At 38.1% G+C, this 20,686-nt stretch overlaps 1 protein-coding gene and 1 long non-coding RNA gene across 5 annotated transcripts in view; one reads left to right on the top strand and one right to left on the bottom strand.

Annotated features, from left to right (window-relative positions):
• Window positions 1-173: 173 nt before the first annotated feature.
• Window positions 174-18,884, bottom strand: LOC138761182 (uncharacterized). Its single transcript, XR_011356169.1, has 4 exons — window positions 18,341-18,884; window positions 16,857-16,972; window positions 9,201-9,313; window positions 174-1,390 (listed from the first exon to the last, which is right to left on the bottom strand). It is a non-coding gene; the product is annotated as an uncharacterized lncRNA (long non-coding RNA).
• A 66-nt stretch (window positions 18,885-18,950) lies between these two features.
• Window positions 18,951-20,686, top strand: part of emid1 (EMI domain containing 1) — a 383,223-nt gene continuing 381,487 nt past the window's right edge. For 2 of the 4 annotated variants that reach the window (XM_069932905.1, XM_069932904.1), the window contains exon 1: window positions 18,951-19,534. In XM_069932905.1, the coding sequence (XP_069789006.1) occupies window positions 19,338-19,534 (197 nt within the window). In that variant the 5' untranslated portion in view covers window positions 18,951-19,337. The remainder of the gene's footprint in view (window positions 19,535-20,686) is intronic. The other 2 variants (XM_069932907.1, XM_069932906.1) reach the window with 1 other exon arrangement.

Below are 20,686 nucleotides of genomic sequence, written 5' to 3'. Positions count from 1 at the left end.
TGAGTCATGAATCATAAACCCACTGAGGTTACCTAGTTCCAAACTGTGCACTGCAATGGAAGAATATAGAATGAGAAAGTTGTGGAATTCAAATTCGCATCAACCTGCTTCAGGTAAATCACTTTATTTTGGTTTTCTTAATGTGTATCTGACAGTGATACTTTAGAAGCATGAGAAAATAGATTGGGTCACGGCTATCATAATTCTAACTATTATTTTGATGTTTTTATGTCACAGAGTCCTGCAAACTGCAATTATCTGAGATATGTGGTATTGGCTCCAGAGAGCTTGCAAGAATTTCTAATAAATGGCTTTTAATTGCATCTTAGTTATAACAGGAGAAGAACATTTCATACATTTCAAGACAAAACATTTTGTATTCCTTTTTCCTATTTTTCCATCCCTTTTCCTCTGCTACCATCGCTCTGCCTCGAAAAATGTAGGGCACCATTCTACAAGCGCTAAGCTTTCAAACTTTTATCATTGGTGCCATCAAACAACTGTAAAGGGCATCAGAGGTAATCCTTCACATTTCCTGTTGATTCACTGAATTGTGAGGATATAACAATCTAACAATCACAGCAATACCATCCAATACCAATCAATATTTCCCCACATTGTTTAAAATTAGAGCTGCATTGTAGCACTGGCAACAATTATTGTAGAGCAACCAAGTCACTCTGTAACTATGATTCAATCCATAATCTGATGGATCAGTACAACTCAACCACTTGGCTAATTTTCATTATAATTTAGTTGTATTTTTTCTGATACCTTTGGTCTTCTCAATGAAGTTTGGGTAAGTTGAAGAATTGGTTAGTTATTTAAAAAACTATATTTAAAAGAATATAAATGGTTAATACATCTTATTTTATTCTTCGGCTTGGCTTTGCGGACGAAGATTTATGGAGGGGGTAAAATGTCCACGTCAGCTGCAGGCTCGAATGTGGCTGACAAGTCCGATGCGGGACAGGCAGACACGGTTGCAGGGGAAAATTGGTTGGTTGGGGTTGGGTGTTGGGTTTTTCCTCCTTTGTCTTTTGTCAGTGAGGTGGGCTCTGCGGTCTTCTTCAAAGGAGGTTGCTGCCTGCCGAACTGTGAGGCGCCAAGATGCACGGTTTGAGGCGAGATCAGCCCACTGGCGGTGGTCAATGTGGCAGGCACCAAGAGATTTCTTTAGGCAGTCTTTGTACCTCTTCTTTGGGGCACCTCTGTCACGGTGGCCAGTGGAGAGCTCGCCATATAACACGATCTTGGGAAGGCGATGGTCCTCCATTCTGGAGACGTGACCCACCCAGCGCAGCTGGATCTTCAGCAGCGTGGACTCGATGCTGTCGGCCTCTGCCATCTCGAGTACTTCGATGTTAGGGATGAAGGCGCTCCAATGAATCTGCAAAAATCATTTCCAGAGTAAATAATATGTTCCTATTTGTTTATATCACTTCAGCAAATTTTACTCCTTAGCTTCTTTTCACTTCCTGATTCTATGGCTGTTGCACACAAGATTTTTCAATAAGAATCATAAAATAGGATTCCATTTTTCATCACGACGTATAATTTGTTCTGTCTTGATATTTAAATCAAGAGATTTTTAGTTATGTGATGACTATTGTGTAGGATTATTTGCAGTGCACTTTATAAAATAAAATTGTACTTGGTAACTGAGTTGGTCAGATGCAAATTTTAAATTTTAGTATTTTGAAATGGATAATCAAGTTACCATTGATCTTTGTAATGAGAAACTATCAGCATTTGTTCAAAATTAAATCATTTATAAAATGGCAGCAGAGTTCTTTGAAAATGTATTGCAAGTTTTTGAATGTAATGACAATAGATTTAGAAAGTGGTTGATCATTAACATTTATGTTAAGTATAAGTAAATATGTTAAAATACTACATTTAATAGAAAGCTTTTGAAGTTGTAATCGGATTTTTAAGGAACTGTGGTGACATGGTATCTATTTTGAATAAAACTCTCTATAACTATGTAAACAGGTCAAGGGCTTGTATTTAATGTTATCTTGCATATATTCTTGGCACTTAAGATTCATGATATTTGGTTCCCCCTTTCAAGATTTCATTTAGAACTTTTGTGCCCTCCTTCTGATCATTTTAATTTGTATATTACCACAAGTATTTCAAGATCAGAAAGAATGTGGTCTTTGCCACTTTGCCATTCTTGAATTTTCCTATTAAGTATTCGCATGAAGCTCACCATTTCTCTTAAAATAAAGGAAAGGCAATGGGGGGGGGGGGAAACATTTGTCCTGGGAATAATAAATGAAAGTGTCAAATACAAATTGCAAAACTGCCAAGTTTATCCTGTCTAATTGCTGTGATTGTTAGATAGTATGAAACTAGAAGGATTAATTTGGGATAACGTCAAGCAGGTTCTTTTTACATTTTGTTCTACTCTCCGCTTCTTAGACATTAGGAACTAGATGCATTTAATGTGCAAGAAGCTTGAAATTTAGCTCATCAATATAAATTTTCAGTAGATTGTCAAACTCTATAGTAATGAGTCTTCTAAACGGAGAGAAAAATTGCTCAAATGGAAAAATATGCATTTTGCTTGCAAACAAATCCATTCTTCTCAAATTATTCTTTAAATTGAGGGGTAAGTGCACCATTGCATTTATTTTGCAAGCAAGATTGATAATTTGCAGACTAAAACCAGTAATTATTCATGTTCCTAAAAATTTAATCTGTGAACATTTTTCTCTATTTCATTATGCAGATTTTACATTTATTTTCACTTGCATTGCTTGCTGCATTATTGATTATGGGAGGATGTTTCGCTTAAGTGGTCATTTTGGAGGTCTAAATTTTATCAACTATAAGAAAGAAATCAATTTTATCTGTGAATTCCTCAACATGGGTGGCTAATAATTACAAAGTTGTGGGGATTTATTTTAATTATTGGCCATGAGCATGTTATGTACTAATTAAAGTCAAGTCAACTCTGTACAACTCCTGTGTGCCATTCCTGAAAAGTGTTCTTCAATATTTATATTCAGAAACATAATATTTAATTTGTGTGGTATTCTTTGGACCATATTTCTGCCGACTGGGATTCATACATCAAAGTTTATTTTTCAAGTTTAAGACACTGTGTCAGGGCAATTATTAATGTAAGTGTACTGAATAAAATGTATTTCAATGTATTATTCTGTAACAAAATAAATATCATGTTATGTTAAAATGTGCCAAATATAATGAATATGTGCAATAACTCTAGGTATTTGTGAATGAATAAAGCCAGCCCATTCACCATATTGTAGAAAAAGTACTGTACATTATTGCAACCATCGACTATATCTGTCAAATAGTCAACCACAGGTGTCAATTGCAAGGAAACTGCTTGAAATGTTAAACATCATTGAAACACTTAGAGAATAAATGGAAGATGGAGATGGAGGTTCCCTCTAAACTCTCAGAGTAGGCAAACTCCAATGCATTCGCATTAATATTCATTTTGCATGTGGTGGGATTGTCTTAAATAATCCTGGAGCTTTTGCCGCTGACATTGAGGCTTACTGTGTGTTTAGATCAGTAAATGTGAAGAGGAGTTTTTTTCAAATATTATCAAATTAATAATTTGCTGGAAAAAAATTGTAATTTTAACTTGGTAATTACCTTGCAGCAATGTCTGAAACTGTTGATTTAATTATGCATCAACTAGACTGAACAATTTTCTATTCTTTTGATCCCTTTTCTCTCCCATTCTCTGAAGGAAAGGTTATCTATTGTGAAAGGGATTAGTTGATTTTGCGTCAATATTAGTTTCGGTAGTTGGTAATTTGTTTTATTATCCTTTGAACAAATGAAGGAAAATAAAATATAACTCGCGATACAAGGTTTGCATACCACCAACTGAAAACCTACTTGAAGGACAAATTGGGAAACAGTCTGAGGTTACCAGAAGGAAGCAATTTTGAATATGTGATTACAGACACAATGATAATTTAAAAATTTATAACAAACATGTACATCAAACTGCAAGAAAAGGAGAACGAGGAAACAAACGGTAAACCTAAACAAAAATGGGAACAAGATCTAAACATAAAGATAAAGAATGAAACATGGGAAAAGCTATGCTCCGGAACTATGAGAAATACAATAAACATGAGGTTACGCACGATACAATATAACTGGATACACAGGCTATACATCACACCTCAAAAGTTAAATAAATGGGACCCAACAGTATCAGACAGATGTTTTCGCTGTAAAAAGGAAATGGGAACAACAATTCATGCAATTTGGACATGTGAGAAAGTGAAAAAATTTTGGGAAGATCTAAACCAGATATTAAATAAAATCACAAAAAGCAATATACCAAAAAACCCAGAGATCTTCCTCCTAAATAATATAAGAAATAAAGAATTTGGATGGAGCACAAAAAAGATTTATGATAGCCCTAGCTGTAGCAAAAAAAACCTGGAAATTAGAAGACAACTTGAGAATACAACAATGGTACATAGAAATTCCATTAGAAAAAAATAACATCTTTTTTTTTTTCTTTCTTTCTTTTCTTTGGCTTGGCTTCGCGGACGAAGATTTATGGAGGGGGTAAAAAGTCCACGTCAGCTGCAGGCTCGTTTGTGGCTGACCAGTCCGATGCGGGACAGGCAGACACGATTGCAGCGGTTGCAAGGGAAAATTGGTTGGTTGGGGTTGGGTGTTGGGTTTTTCCTCCTTTGCCTTTTGTCAGTGAGGTGGGCTCTGCGGTCTTCTTCAAAGGAGGCTGCTGCCCGCCAAACTGTGAGGCGCCAAGATGCACGGTTTGAGGCGTTATCAGCCCACTGGCGGTGGTCAATGTGGCAGGCATCAAGAGATTTCTTTAGGCAGTCCTTGTACCTTTTCTTTGGTGCACCTCTGTCACGGTGGCCAGTGGAGAGCTCGCCATATAATACGATCTTGGGAAGGCGATGGTCCTCCATTCTGGAGACGTGACCCATCCAGCGCAGCTGGATCTTCAGCAGCGTGGACTCGATGCTGTCGACCTCTGCCATCTCGAGTACCTCGACGTTAGGGGTGTGAGCGCTCCAATGGATGTTGAGGATGGAGCGGAGACAACGCTGGTGGAAGCGTTCTAGGAGCCGTAGGTGGTGCCGGTAGAGGACCCATGATTCGGAGCCGAACAGGAGTGTGGGTATGACAACGGCTCTGTATACGCTTATCTTTGTGAGGTTTTTCAGTTGGTTGTTTTTCCAGACTCTTTTGTGTAGTCTTCCAAAGGCGCTATTTGCCTTGGCGAGTCTGTTGTCTATCTCATTGTCGATCCTTGCATCTGATGAAATGGTGCAGCCGAGATAGGTAAACTGGTTGACCGTTTTGAGTTTTGTGTGCCCGATGGAGATGTGGGGGGGCTGGTAGTCATGGTGGGGAGCTGGCTGATGGAGGACCTCAGTTTTCTTCAGGCTGACTTCCAGGCCAAACATGTTGGCAGTTTCCGCAAAGCAGGACGTCAAGCGCTGAAGAGCTGGCTCTGAATGGGCAACTAAAGCGGCATCATCTGCAAAGAGTAGTTCACGGACAAGTTTCTCTTGTGTCTTGGTGTGAGCTTGCAGGCGCCTCAGATTGAAGAGACTGCCATCCGTGCGGTACCGGATGTAAACAGCGTCTTCATTGTTGGGGTCTTTCATGGCTTGGTTCAGCATCATGCTGAAGAAGATTGAAAAGAGGGTTGGTGCGAGAACACAGCCTTGCTTCACGCCATTGTTAATGGAGAAGGGTTCAGAGAGCTCATTGCTGTATCTGACCCGACCTTGTTGGTTTTCGTGCAGTTGGATAATCATGTTGAGGAACTTTGGGGGACATCCGATGCGCTCTAGTATTTGCCAAAGCCCTTTCCTGCATATAATTTAAGAAATGACATCACAATATTCGAACAAATATGGGAGCCATACATGAAACACAATAGAGAAATCCTATCATGGACTTCCACCACCTAAAATGACAGAAGGAGAAGATAATGAAAAGAACTGACTCAGTAAAATTTCTTGTTTATTTTTATTAAGTGACAACATTGTTTAACGGGTTTAATGTATCTTATAGATTGAACTTCAAATAAATGGGGAAGGGGGTGAGGGAGGGAGGGAAGGGAGGGGGAAAAAGGGGGAGAAAATGACACTATATATTCAAGAGAAAAAATGTCTTTATGTATCTTTGTCAATATGGTTTATAGTGTGAAAATAAAAAAAAAATAAAAAAACAAGACTGAACAAATGAAAAGTTTATCAATAAATTCCCAATTGTTTTGATAACCCTTTCACTTTGCTCTGCTGACCAGTGTTTTTACTTTGCTCATTTTATTTTTATATTACAAAGATTTCCTTTTTTGTTTAAAAGGTCAATGTAGTCATATTGCTCTGTTTTGTGATTACAAGAATTTGGATTAACCACCCATTGAAATTCATGAGTGCTTAATCCATTCAGGTTGACAATGTGCAACTCTAGGTGTCAAAGGTTCTTTTGCTTAAGGTTCCACCTTGATCTGGAGCCTACCTTCCTTCACAGATAGATGTCAAAAAAACATGGTGCTATTTCAAAGAGTTGAGTGTGTATGCTTTGTCCAAGTGTTGTCCGTGCACCAGTAACTAATCTTTTTTCTGTGTGAAATCTTGCTTTGTATAAACTGGGCTGGTTATTTTTCTGGAATTGTGAACCTGTGACACTCTTGTTGGTTCAATTGTTATGTGGAGAGAATACAGGTAGAATATTCATATTTCCAATGCAATTATCTCAATCTTTGAATATTTGTCAAAATTTTCATTTGTAATTTCTCTAATCTGTCGTTACATCCTGCTACACCTTGTTTAAGTACATATTTGATATACGATGTGTAACAAAAAAAATCTAGAAATGTATGAATTCAGCAAGAATGCATGAAAAATGATAAAATGTTCCCAATAAAGCTCAATTTTCATGTTCATGGCTCTGTGGACACCATTTAATTTTCTATGTCCAGTAGATTGCAAAGGTTGAAAATCTGGCCTAATATTGCACCTACATGTTATTGTATAAAGTGTGGATTAGAAAACCAAATTTTGGGACATTGGGGAGACAACATCTGAAATACTATAGCCAAAATTGGTGTCATTTAAAGGAAGAATGTTTTACATTTTAAATCTAATTTTTTTTAATGTTGTTTACAACACAGTAGAAGCCAATTCCAGCTTTCAAGACCTGTGCTGCCCAATTATTCCTAGTCAACCTACAACACTATGTTTTGGAGAGGAGGAGGAAACCAGAGCATGCAGGGAAAATCCACACAGGTCACAAAGAGAACGTACAAATTCCTTAAAATGCCGGATTCGAAACAGGATTGCTGTAGTAACACCATACTAACCACATCGTTAATCCTGCTGCCCTTAAATAATAAATTCGAAGCAAATCATAGAACATTTACTAAACTATGCCTGGAATGGGGTATTGTTTTGTGACCAGGCTAAGCTTACAACTGTTGGAATTGAACAAAGTGAGAGGTGACTTGATTGAAGAGCCTGAGGTGTGTTGACATGGTGGATGTGAGGATGCTATTGCAGGGGTGCCTACAAACAGGAGTTCTCCACTGAAGACCGAATAGGTTATTTTATTTTCTATCAGTGAGTTTTATGTTTTTATAACTCCCTTCAACAAGTAATGATGGAAGCTAAACCTGCTTTCAGGTGCATTCATCACAAGAATACGCCTGCAGAAGCGGATTCAGACCTGTGGAATGGTAGTTCAAGTGGCCAGCGCTGAAAGCGCAGCGCTTGTCACCTGAAAGGGACAGCTTCATGGGAGGCGCCTTGGAGCACACTCCGGCTCCTGTCCCTTCAGGATGTCAGGGATGGGGCGACCGGCGCAGCCAGCGCTGACAGCCCATGCTGGCCACCCCAGTGCTGACTGCCCACACTGGGGGGGGTGGGGGGGGGACTGTCAGGCGCTCACCAGCTGATTGTCACCCCCTTAGCAGCCGCTTTCAGATAGCTGCATTCGGGTGCCTAGTGGAACTTCAGTACTCTGGCGATTATCCCTCCCAGAGGAGGGTTACAAAGTTCACCTTGCAAGTGCCTCCTGCGCTTTCAGGTAGCCTCCCGACAGCCGCATAGGGGTATAATGTTGCTTTACATCGGGGTATTTTGGCCACCTGAAACTGCTTACAATCGTTGATTATTTTAAATGCTAAAGTAAACTGTTTCTTGATAAACAAATGGGCGAAAGGCTACTATGAGTACTTTATGCTAAAATCTGACTTGTGTTGGATGGCAGAGCATGCTCAAGGCCAAATGACCTATTCTTCCTCATATGAGTATGTTGTGATGTGCTTGATATTCAACAGATTAGGGCTGTTTAAATAACAAATGGCTTGTAAAAGATCAGATGGCAATTTGACTCAAACAGAGCTGAAATTAAGATGCAGGCCATTTTTGTAACATAAGTTCTTGGTTGACATTTTGGACACTGATGTAAAGTTTATTGTTTCAGGACGTTTACCTTTGTACAAAATTGAAAATTTCAAAATATGTTTGAATGATTTCCCATGTCAAAGGATTCATAGCAATTGATGCATCAGTACCAGGAAAAAAAAATGTTTTAATATTGTCATCGATTATGAGATTATTTTTTATTGAAGTGGATATTTTTGGTAAGAGTTTACTGGTAAAACTTTCCTTGAGTAACAAAATACAAAACAGATGAATTATAAAATCCAGAAGAAGCCAAATAATTATTAGCCAATAGTTAACTATTCTGAACTTTTGTGAACAACTGAACAAGTCCTTACAAGTTCATTTGGGGTTAGAAGATCTGCTATAGGTTTTACTGTAACTACAAGACTGTACATATAATTTAGTTGTTTCATTCATAATCCTAAAGAAGTGTTGGATGGAAGGCTAGAAAAGCTCAATACTGTTTGTGGTATGATTTTTAAAAAAATGATGGAATGATGGTCAGAAAAAAAAATGGTTTCTTTGAACAGAGCATGGCTGGGGGCCGTGGCTTGATGGCGGAGGGAGAAGATGTGGAAAACGCCTCTATTGGCAGAATTAATTAAATACCCAACTTTTTAAAAAATAAAAGTTTAAGATTTAAATAACTTTTAACATTTTCTAGATGTCTCAAAAGATGGCTGCAAAAAAATCCAGAACACAAACTGCAAAAAAAAATTGGCTGTAACTGAAGTAACTTTGATGAAAAGAAACCAGGCCTACCTTGAAGACTCAGCATCTGATTCTGGTTCCTTGCCAGACCTGGATGTCGAGGGCTCGGCGAGCAAGGATTCAGGCTCCTGTGCCACCTTCTCGGGGAACTGGAAAAGATGGCCCTGGAAGAAAACCATGGAGATGATTGTAGAATCAACGTGCATGCGCTGAACTTCGCGCATGCGCACTACGGAAGCGATCAAGTCTGAGTCTGCAGACCCAACTCCATCTGTGATTGCAGGTCAAACAAGGGGTAAGCGAAAAGGCCGCCTACTTTTTCAGCCCATGTCAACTTCAACAGAAGAAGAACCAGAAGTAGTAGAAGAAAGCCTTCTGCCGCAATCACAGGGAGAGGAATCAGAAGAAGGAGGAGACCAATATATTCAAGGTAAAATGGGTGCATATTATGTCACCCCAAAATCTCCTAACCCACAGATTTTTGATGAGTTTTGAAAAAATGGACTCAATTAATCAAAAAATGTATACAAATTTTGCTGAAGTGAAAACTGATTTTACTAGTCAGTTGGGAAATATTAGAGAAGAAATTATTGTAATGAAGACAGATATGACAAAGGGTAATAAAACTGTTGATAAAATCAAAATTAAAGTTCAAAAATTTGAAGAAGACTTCCATGAATGTCATATGGAGGTAGAAGAATGTAAGGAGATTATTTTACACTGTGGGAAATTCAGAAAAAAAGATTTATTGCAAAAAGTTGATATGTTGGAAGATCAGTGTAGAAGAAATAATGTGAAAATTGTTGGCTTGCCTGAGGACTTTGGAGGTAATCAGTACATTTTTTTTCAAAATTGGTTGCCTGAAATTTTGGGACCAGAGAATATTCCAAATGGTCTGGAACTTGATAGAGCACATAGAGCTTTAAGGAAAAAACCGGGACAATGCCACACACTATTTTGATTAAATGTTTACGTTATCAAGATAGGGAAATAATTTTTAAAACGGAAATTCAAAAAGTCAGGGAACAACAAAGCCCTTTAATGGTCCAGAATAATCGAGTATTTTTAATGCGGATTTGAGTAATGAAATTGTCAAAAGAAGAGAAGAATTTAATCCAGCAAAGTCAGTTTTGTGGAAGAAGGAATATAAATTTCATTTTTGATACCCAGCTGTTCTTAATTTTTTTTTATGGACAATATCAAGCTCGATTTTCTGTTATTGAGTCTGAAGCTTTGGAACTTGCCAATTCATTACCTAATATTAAACAGAATGGAAGGCAATCTTCTGTATCTCAACAAATGGAAGAGGATCAAGAAAAATTGAAATGAGGGTCTTCACCTGGAAGGCTCAAGTTAAAATCGATGATGATCAAGTTAATAGAGACCTTGAAGAAGCTCATCTTACATGACTGATTGAAATTAAATTTTGGTATTCTGTCTGGGGAAGGTGATTTCTCTTTTTTCCAGCTTTTCTCTTCCGAGGGCCACTTCTCATTATTAAGCGAGTTAGCACTGACCTAATTGGCATTTTTGGGTTGTTTTTTTCTTTTTCTTTTACTCTGGGGGTTTCTTACTTTATGTCTTTGGGGATGGTATGCTCTGGAAGTTGGCTGTGGAGCTGGGATGACCTGCGGTGGAGAGGAGAGTTAAGTATTATTTAAATTAAAGTATTGTAATACAAGGTTTGAATTATGTAATGTTTAATGTGAATGGGCTCAATAATCAAATTAAAAGAGTTTTAGCTCGTATTAAGAAGTTGAAAGTAAATATTGCTTTTTTTTACAGGAAACTCATTTAATGGAGAAATAACATCAAAAGTTAAAGAGGGAATGGGTTGGCCAAGTTATAGCTTTGTCTTTTAATTCTATAGCATGAGGAGCAGCTATTTTAATTAATAAAAAAAATTCTATTTAAATTACAATCAACAGTCACTGATCTTCTTGGTAGATTTGTGTTGGTAAATTGTCAAATTTATTCAGAATCTTTGATGTTTATGAATGTATATGCTCCTAATATAGATGATAAAAAATTTATTCAAGATGCTTTTCTTAATTTGACATAAGTAAATGGAAATATAATAATTGGTGGAGAATTTAATTGGTGTTTGGACCCAATTTTGGATAAATCTACAAAATCTTTAATGAAAACAAAAATGGCTAAAAGAATATTGATATTAATGGAAGAGTTAAATTTGGTAGATATTTGGAGGAAATTGAATCCTAAAGAGAGAAATTATTCTTTTTATTCTTATCGGTTTGATTCTTATTCTAGAATAGATTTTTTCTTAATTTCGGCTCACTTACAAGGAAGGATTATGTACAATATAAATCTAGAATTGTATCAGACCATTCATCATTATTGATATCATGTTTACACTCTGATAGAATTGAAACAGTTTATGCAGATTTAATTCATCATTATTAAGAAATGTAGAAATTTGCAATTTTATGAGAAGTCAAATACAAGTGTATTTAGATACAAATATTAATTCACTTAATAATAAATTTGTTTTATGGGATGCATTAAAAGCTTATTTAAGAGGCCAAATAATAAGTTATTCAACTAAAATTAAGAAAATGTTATCGTAAGGATGTAGATAAATTAGAGAAGGAAATTGTAATTTGGAAAACAATTTACAAAAAAAAATCAGAAAAGAGGTTAGAATTGATAAATAAAAAATATATTAGAATTCAATTCAGACATAGAATTGAGAAATTAATTGATAGAACTAAACAAAAATATTAAGAATTAGGAGAATGAGCACACAAGGTTTTAGCTTGGCATTTGAAAACAGCAAGCATCAAGGTTTATTAATGCTGTTGAGAAGAATTCAAAAATTACCTATAAATTATAGGATATAAATGATTATTTTAGAGAATATTGTGCTAAATTATATACATCTCAATCATTGAATAATGAAGAAGAAATTATTGATTTTTTACAGTAGCTTCAACTTCCATCTTTGAATTGCCAAACTCGGAAAGATTTAGATTCTCCAATTTATGTTGAAAAAAGTTATTAAGGCTTTAAATTCTATGCAAAATGGAAAATCTCCTGGTGAAGATGGGTTCACATCTGAATTTTATAAAACATTTAAAGATTTATTGATGCCTTTATTAATGGAAGTACTAAAACAAGTGACTGTAACTTGCTCATTACCAGAATCTTTTTCAAATGCTGTAATAACAGTAATACCTAAGAAAGATAAAGATTTATCAAAACCTGAGTCTTACAGACCTATATCATTATTAAATGTTGATATAAAATTGCTGTTAAAGTTTTGGCAAATAGAGTAAATGAATGTACCTGAGTTGTTTCATTTAGATCAATCTGGATTTATTAAGAAAAGATATTCTGCTGATAATATAGATAATACATAGTTCTTGTAAAGACAATTAAATTTAGCATTAGTTTTATCATTTATGCAGAAAATACTTTTGAATTATTTATTTGAAATTATTTATTTAAGATTTTACAAAAATGTCAATTTGGGCCAAAATTTATTAATTGGATACAGAAATCCTTTGGCTAAAGTAGTTACTAATGGACAACTTTCTTCTTCCTTTTTATTAACATGATTGGCTACGCAAGGTTATCCTTTATCTCCTGCACTTTTTGTTTTAACTATTGAACCATTGGCACAATCATTAAGGTAAGATGTTAGTATTAAAGGAATTAAAGTAAATAAAGAGGAGTGTAAAATTAGTTTGCTTGCAGATGATGTATTGATTTATAATGGATCCTGAAAATCCTTTATTTTATATAAAAAGTTACAAGATTATGGAAAAATATCTGGTTATAAAATTAATTGGGATAAAAGTGAAGTTATGCTGTTAGTAGAAGATTATGATCATTGTAAATGTGTAGCTCAATTTAGGTGAACATGTAACTCAATTAAATATTTAGGTATTAGAATTGATAAAAATTTAGATAATCTATATAAGCTAAATTGTGTTCCACTATTTAATAAAATTAAAGATTATTTAAATAGGTGGAATGATTTCCCTATTACTTTAGTATGCAGAGTAAATTGTATTAAAAGGAATATTTTTTCCAAGGATTCAATATCTTTTTCAATCTATTCCTTGTTTTGTATCCCAAGATTTTTTTAAAGACCTTAACTTAATTGTAAGGAAATTTTTATGGAAGGGAAAAATGAATAGGGTATCTTTGGAGAAATTAACTTGGAAATTTGAATTAGGTGGTTTACAACTTCCACATTTTCAGAATTATTACAAGGCTGCACAATTGAAATTGATTAAGGCAATGTTTGATTTAAATACATCTTCTATTTCGGTGAATATAAAGTTAGATAAAATTGATGAGAAGTCTATGTCCAAATTTATTTATAAGTGGAATTCATTATTGTTAATTGATAAGGATCCACCAATTTTGAAACATTTAATTGAAATATGGAATAGAATTGATTATGAGATAGGTGGACAGGGAAAGATCTCAGCAGAAATGCCTTTATATCAAAATAAACGTTTTCCTTTTACTCTAAATAATCAGTTTTTAAAGATATGGAATCAATTGGGGATTAAAAAAAGATGAAGATTGTTTTAAAGCAGGGAAGTTTTTATTTTTTAATTGAACGAAGGAGAAGTTTCAAGTTCCTAGTAATACATTTTTTTTGTTATTATCAGGTTAAAAACTTTTTATTGGAAAAATTAGGTCATAGTTTAAAATTACCTGGACAATCTGCTTTAAAATTATTGCTTACTAAGGAAGAAACAAATAAATTTATTTCTGAGATGTATAAATTATTACAAAATAAAATGTCTAAAAGTTGAATGTTCACAAATCAGGAATGAAATGGGAACATGATTTCAATAGAAAGATAGTTGAAAATGTGTGGAGAAACTTGTGTAAAGATAGTATGATTAAGGTTATAATATGACTAAGGTACAACATAAATTTTTACATCAATTGTATTTAACTCCTCAGAAATTAAAGAAATTTGAATTAATTTCTTCAGATTTGTATTTTAGATGTGGACAAGAAATAGATACTTTTTTAATTTGACTTGGGCTCAAAGGTTAAGAATTTCTGGATACAAGTTGAATTGTGTCTGGAGTGAGTATTAAAAGTGAGTTTACCATTTGATCCAATGTTGGTTTTATTAGGGGACATTAAGTCGATTGCTTTAGGATTGAGATTGACCTCGTACCAAACTGAATTTTTATGTTTGGCTTTGGCTGTTTCTAAAAAAAAATGTTTGGCTATTACTTGGATGTCTGATTTAATTTTAGGAATGCAAAGATGGCCAAAATGAATCCTTTATTCCTTTAGAAAAGATGACGTATAATTTGAGGGATAAATATAATTTTTTTGTAAAAGTATGTAGCCCATATTTATAAACTCTTGGTATTAGGATTTAATCTTTTGGTTTGTCTCAGTGGACGTCTCGGTCTCTGCAGCTAAAAAGTCGATTATTGTTGTCCTTAGTGATGATCTCCTTTCTTCTTTCTTTGTAGGTGGGAAGGGAGGATGGAGGGTTTTAGTGGGGTGGATGAGGTAGGTTGGGAGTGGGGTTTATTCAATTGTATAATGTTTGTATCAATGTGTTATAATTAATATATGATTTAAATTATAAATATTAAAAAAACAAAGAGCATGGCTTTATTTGGAAAGAAAATGGTATGTTGGCCTTTCAATGCAATGGTAGACGCAGGAAATACAAAAGTAATCTTGCAGTTAAACAAGGCTTTAGAATGAGTACTTCAACTAGCACAGTGGTGCTCAACCTTTTTCTTTCCACTCACATACCACTTTATGTAATCCCTATGCCATCAGTGATCTGTGATCAATAAGGGATGGCTTAAGGTGGGATGTGAGTGGGAAGGGAAGGTTGAGAATCACTGATCTAGACCCAATTGTAACTGAAATATTTTGCTTGAGAAAAATTGTAATTGGCCCATTTCCTTTGGAGTTATGAAACCGTGCACATAATGAGTCAATTAGGTACGATTAAAACAGTGGTTTTCAAACTTAAAGTGGTATGTGAGTGGAAAAAAAAGGTTGAGAACCACTGATCTAGCACATGCAATTTCCATTGAATTTGCTTGCCTAAAAAATGGCAGTGAAGATTAACGTTTGATTTCTGTGTTGAAGGGACCATCTTATGAGGAAAGATTAACTGGATCAAGCCTAAATTCTGTGGAATTCAGTGGGGGTGGGGGGAACAGGTGAGCTCATTGAGATGTATGAGGAATCTTGAAAGGGTAAACTTTGAGGATGCTTCCCTGGTGGAAGAGTCTAAAGTTGAGAGGTATTTTATCAACTCAAGCCTCGAATTGAGGTTGAGAAGGAAATTCTACTGGTGGCCTTTGTCTTAAACACTTGTACTCCGTACTTTGGCCAATGAAGGCAAGCATGCCAAATGCTGCCACCTCTCCACCTGTATCTCCTTTTTCAGAGAGCTATGAACATGCACCCTAAGGTCCTTCTGTACCTCAACACTCCTGAGGTCCCTACCATTGAGATCCCTGCTATTTACTGTACATCTATAGTACTATTTTTACTTGTTGTTTCAAAATTATTATCTCTCATTTGTCTGATTAAGTTTCATTTGTCTGATTAAGTTCCATTTGACACTTTTGCACCCAGTTTTCTAGCTGTTGCCTGTATCCTTTCACAACTCCTTTGCTATCTACTCCTCTACCAATGTTGGTGTATTCAATAAAATTACTAATCAATTCTCCTAACTTTTCATCTGTCATTTTTTAATAATTGACAAACAAAAGTCCTCGTGACATACCATTGGTTACAAAATTACAACGACAAAAGCATCCATCCACCTTGACATTCTGGTGGCGTCAGTCTGAATTTGCCAAATCTCAGTTCAGTGGTGATATTCACTTCTTTCATAATTTAGCAACAGCTGCCTTGGTGGCTCTTGAAATAACTTTCTTAGTATATATATTTTATATATTTTATTTAAAATTGAACATCACAAACATAACAATAGTTACTACAATTAAATACATACATAGTGTGATTAATCATTTTGATATATATAAAAAAAAATCCAACCTCCCAACTAATACCCTCCCTCCTCCCTGCCCCAACTACAAAGAAAGAAAAAGGAGATCATTATCCAGTGCAACAATTTTTACACTTTCAAGCTTCTTGGCTGCAGGAGTGGATCGAGACCTCACATTTTAACATCAATAGTTTTCAAATAAGGGATCCAAACTTTAAAAAAGAAAAATATATTTATCTCTCAAATTATAAGTAATCTTCTAAAGGAATACAAGCTTTCATTTCATTGTGCCATCTTTTCATCCCTAAATTCAAATTCGATTTCCTTGTAATAAACATTTTTCAGAAACCACCAATGATAATGCAAAAATTCAATTTGATGCACATTCAATTTCAATCTTAAAGCTATTGATTTAATATCTCCTAGTAAAAACAACATTGGGTTAAAAGGTAAATTTATTTTTAATATCTACTTCAATAAACCACCTGGACAATCTTCTTTAGAATTACTACTTACTAAAGATGATTTGAAAAAATTCATTTCTGAAATGTACAAGTTATTACAAAATAAATTGCCTAATCCTGATCTTCATAAATCAAGAATGAATTGGGAAGTGGATTTGGATAGAAAGATTGATGAAAAAGTTTGGAGAAATATGTGTAAAGATAGTCCGTCAAAAGTAATAAATGCACGTTATAGATTAGTGCAGTACAATTTCTTACATCTATTGTATTTGACTCCGTATAAATTGAAAATTTTTCAGCTTCGTTCTTCAGATGTATGCTTCAGATGTGGCCAAGAGCTAGGTACTTTTTTTTCCATTCGACATGGACTTGCCCTAAGATTAAAAGTTTTTGGTTACAAATTAAATTATTTTTAGAGCAGATATTGAAAATAAATTTACCTCTTAGTGATAAATACCTTGATCACAGCCAGTCTGGCTCATGTCATGGAGAGCAAAGCAACCTGTACGTGGATATTCAGAAAAATCTCCATTGCCATGGGCTTATTTGGATCAATGTCAACAATACCCACTGCCTGCAAGCTGATTTTTGCAACCAGTTTGATAATACACCTTGGATCCATGTTAATTATGCAGTACATTGTAAAAAAAAAAGCCTTGCTCAATCAAGTCCACGTAAACCATTCTTACTGAGGAGTCTTCATTCATTTTCTTAGTTGACAGAGAAACATTTAATCCTCACAGTGTAGACTGCAAGTTGGTGAAATTAAAATAGTGGTGAGAGCTTTACAGAGCAACTCTTCATGGGTTAACCTGGACATCCATTTAAATTCCCTCATCTGATCTCACTCTTTGGCATTATTTGCTGGTTGAGTTGGAAAAGTTAGCAGAAGCAAAAGAGCACCCTGATCTTTTGCACTACACTACAGAAAGTGGCCATTTGGGCCATTGGTTCTGTTTCCCTCTCTCCTTATAATCACATATTTCTGCAACCTTCCTTTTGCCCAGATTCGGTGCCAGAACCAGTCTTGGGCGGGGCATTAGGGTAACCGGGGGTGGGGACGCAATTTGACACACGGAAGCCTGCTCAGGGGGGAGGGGGAGTTGGTGACCACCTGAATCACCTCCATGCGTTAGGAATGCTAATGACATGTCGCATGCTAGAGGTGATGGCCGCAAGCGGGTGTGGGGTCACAATGCCTCGTTTGGTTGGGGGGGGCAATGCCCCTTCTTGTGCTGACCCTGTTTTTGCCATAATCAACATTAACCTAATTTACATGGTCAATCATCAACATGTGCTGGTGAAGTGGGAGAAAACTGGAGCAACCAGTATGATCCTGTAGAATCACAAGGAGAAAGTGTAAAGACCACACCAAGGGTCAGGATCATACACAATGAGGTGCTCTGCTTATACCAGGATAGCTGGGTCAGTGGTCTCCTCCCTTGTCACCTGGGTAATTGGCTTAGTGGTCACCCGAACTCCCCTGTCACTCGGGTCTTCCCCCGAGTAACTCTCTCATCGGTCATCTTCCCCTGTCACTCTGGTAGCTGGCTCAGAGATCATCCCGGACACCAGAGTAACTAACTTACTGGTCAACCACCTCCTTTCCTGGGTGACCAGCCAAGGGGAACCCAACTCCTGGGTAGCCACCCAGGGGACCCCTTCCCCCCCCCCCCCCCCCGCCAGTAACTATCCCAGGATCACACCTGCCCCCCCTCCATGGCCTGGGGTAATTCCCTTACCTGATAACCTGTCGGTGGTGGTCATTCATTCTCCTAGGGAGTCAGCCCCATAACCGGCCGTGGATTTCCCCCTGTGTTGCCCCCTCTCCTGGGTAACTGACCCAAGGCTGCCCCCTTCACTCGGGAGTGGTCTCCCCCTGCTACCCGGGTAACTCGACCGGGGTCTCCCCTATCACCTGGGTAACCAGACTGGGGTCTCCCCTATCGCCCAGGTAACCCGGACCAGGGTCTGCCCCACCACCGTCACTGCGGCCGCACCGCCCCTCGGGTGACTTTCTTCCCCGACTAAAGGCTGCCCCCTGCCGCCTCCGTGGGAAGTGCAGCCCGATCCTGGAGTCAGAGCCGCCGGGACGTGACCAGTGACCCTCCAAAGTTTCCGCTCATGAGCCCCGCGTCCGGCACCAAGCCTTCCGGGCCTGCTCGTCCACCGACACCGTGGCCGGACGGCCTTTCCGACCTGAAATGCCTTCCTGTTGACTGGGGCACGGTCGGAGCGAGCTCGGCGCTTGGAAGGCAGCCTCGCTGACTGCGTGAACAGGAGGGCGGGACCCGCCGGGGTGGGCGAGATCTTTGCAAGGTCCTGATTGCGCCGCGTCGGGTGCGGGGTGGAGGGGACCCCCCCCCCCCCCCCCCCCCGTCCGACTCCTCGCTGCCAGCAATCCATCAGCGAGAGACGTCAATGAGATTCCTCCTGGGAAGCTGCGAACACGCGCTGCCCCGACCGAGCAAGAGTGAAGACACCGAGCGGGACGCCGCATCAGTGCAGCCTGTCTGCCCCACGCACTGCGCCAAGCGGACCTCACAAGCACCCTCTCAATGAACCAACCTCCAGCCCGCACGGTACCCCTCGGATATTCGCAGCAGCAAGATCAGAAGCGGTGGCAGCTGCGTTTGCCCCAAGCCCGAGCGCGCAGGGAAGTTGAAGCCACTCTGCAGTGATTCCACTCCCCCACAGAGATTTGAGAATTCAGCACCGTCCATCAAAGGGTGCAGGGGCATGGCCGGGAGTGGGCACGCCAGTTCTTTCAGGGATCTCCCAAGTTGGAGACGCTTCCGAGCCACGGTCTTCCTGGTGACCTTAATGCCTGTGGTGTGCACATCTTGGGGCACCGGATTTCAGTACAAGTTCCCAGCGGCGCTGCAGACCAGCAAGGAGCAGCTCGGAGTTGCGAGCAATGGGTTTCTCCATCGAAGGTAACGGGTGGCTTCACTTCGCTTCTCGTAACAATGGGGTTATCTTTTCTCAGATAAGACGCCGAAAGCTGCTTCTGATCTGCCGCAGACGGGGCCGTTGGCCAGGGGTCTGATTTGTCCTGATGTTGGCTTCGCAAACAATTCGCTGCAGGGAAAGGTTGACCAACGCGAATCGCTCTGATGGTTGGGCCGTTGAATAAATGTTCTTTTCCTCTCATTGAGAGATATTCCTGGACTGAAGGTTCATCGGGCGGTCCAACGATTGAAGCCTTCCCAGTCTCACCATTCATGGCGAAAAATAAAACGGAGACGCCGTTTAAAACTTTAATTCGCCACAGTCGTTCACAGGAACATGTCTTTTGCTTAATAGAACTTTATATTACATTTAATCTCCCGTTAGAAATGTTGATGGAGTTTCATCAGTAGATTGGTCACTTTGTCTTTTCTTGTTGTCTGGGATGGTTCAAAGTGAATATTCTGTCAACGGATTTAATAGGGCTTCTTACAGTGGTCCCAGCCACATTGAACAGAACAGCACTGTCAACAGGGTCTTCGGCCCTTCTGGCTTGTGCCGATCTGTTATTCTGCTTCGTCCCACTGACCAGAGTCCTCCATGCCAATGTCCCTGTCCAAATTATTCTTAAAGGCGAAAATTGACCACTTCAGCGAGTTCCACACTCCCACCCCGCTCAGTGTGAAGTTATCCCGAATGTTCCCGTTCACTCTTCACTCGTCTCCTCTTCTACCTACCCTCAGTGGAAAAAAAAAAGTTAATTTCATTTACTCTGTCTATACTCTTTATCATTTTAAATGCCTCCAGCAAATCTCCCCTCATTCTTCTACACTCCAGGGACTAAAGTTCTCTAACCTGTTTAACCTTTCCCAGAAACTTGGCCAAGCATCCTGACACGGTGTCCCATCTGAGTTTCTGCTGCATGGGCGCAAATTACCCCCTGCACTCCAGAAACCCGTGGCTTTGGCTCTTGTAAACTTAATGCAAAGTTGGTGCATTAACATTCATTCCTTCAGATCTCCTTTTCTTAAAACAGTCCACTGCATTTGACAGGAGAGGGTGGATATTTGTGTTCAAGCAAACGACAAGGGGAAGGTTTGTCTTCCAATTCTTCGGTGAAAAAGAAGCGACTTTTGTTT

Source organism: Narcine bancroftii, chromosome 4, assembly GCF_036971445.1.
Source record: "Narcine bancroftii isolate sNarBan1 chromosome 4, sNarBan1.hap1, whole genome shotgun sequence".
NCBI lineage: Eukaryota > Metazoa > Chordata > Chondrichthyes > Torpediniformes > Narcinidae > Narcine > Narcine bancroftii.
This window is presented reverse-complemented; position numbering and strand designations above follow the sequence as displayed.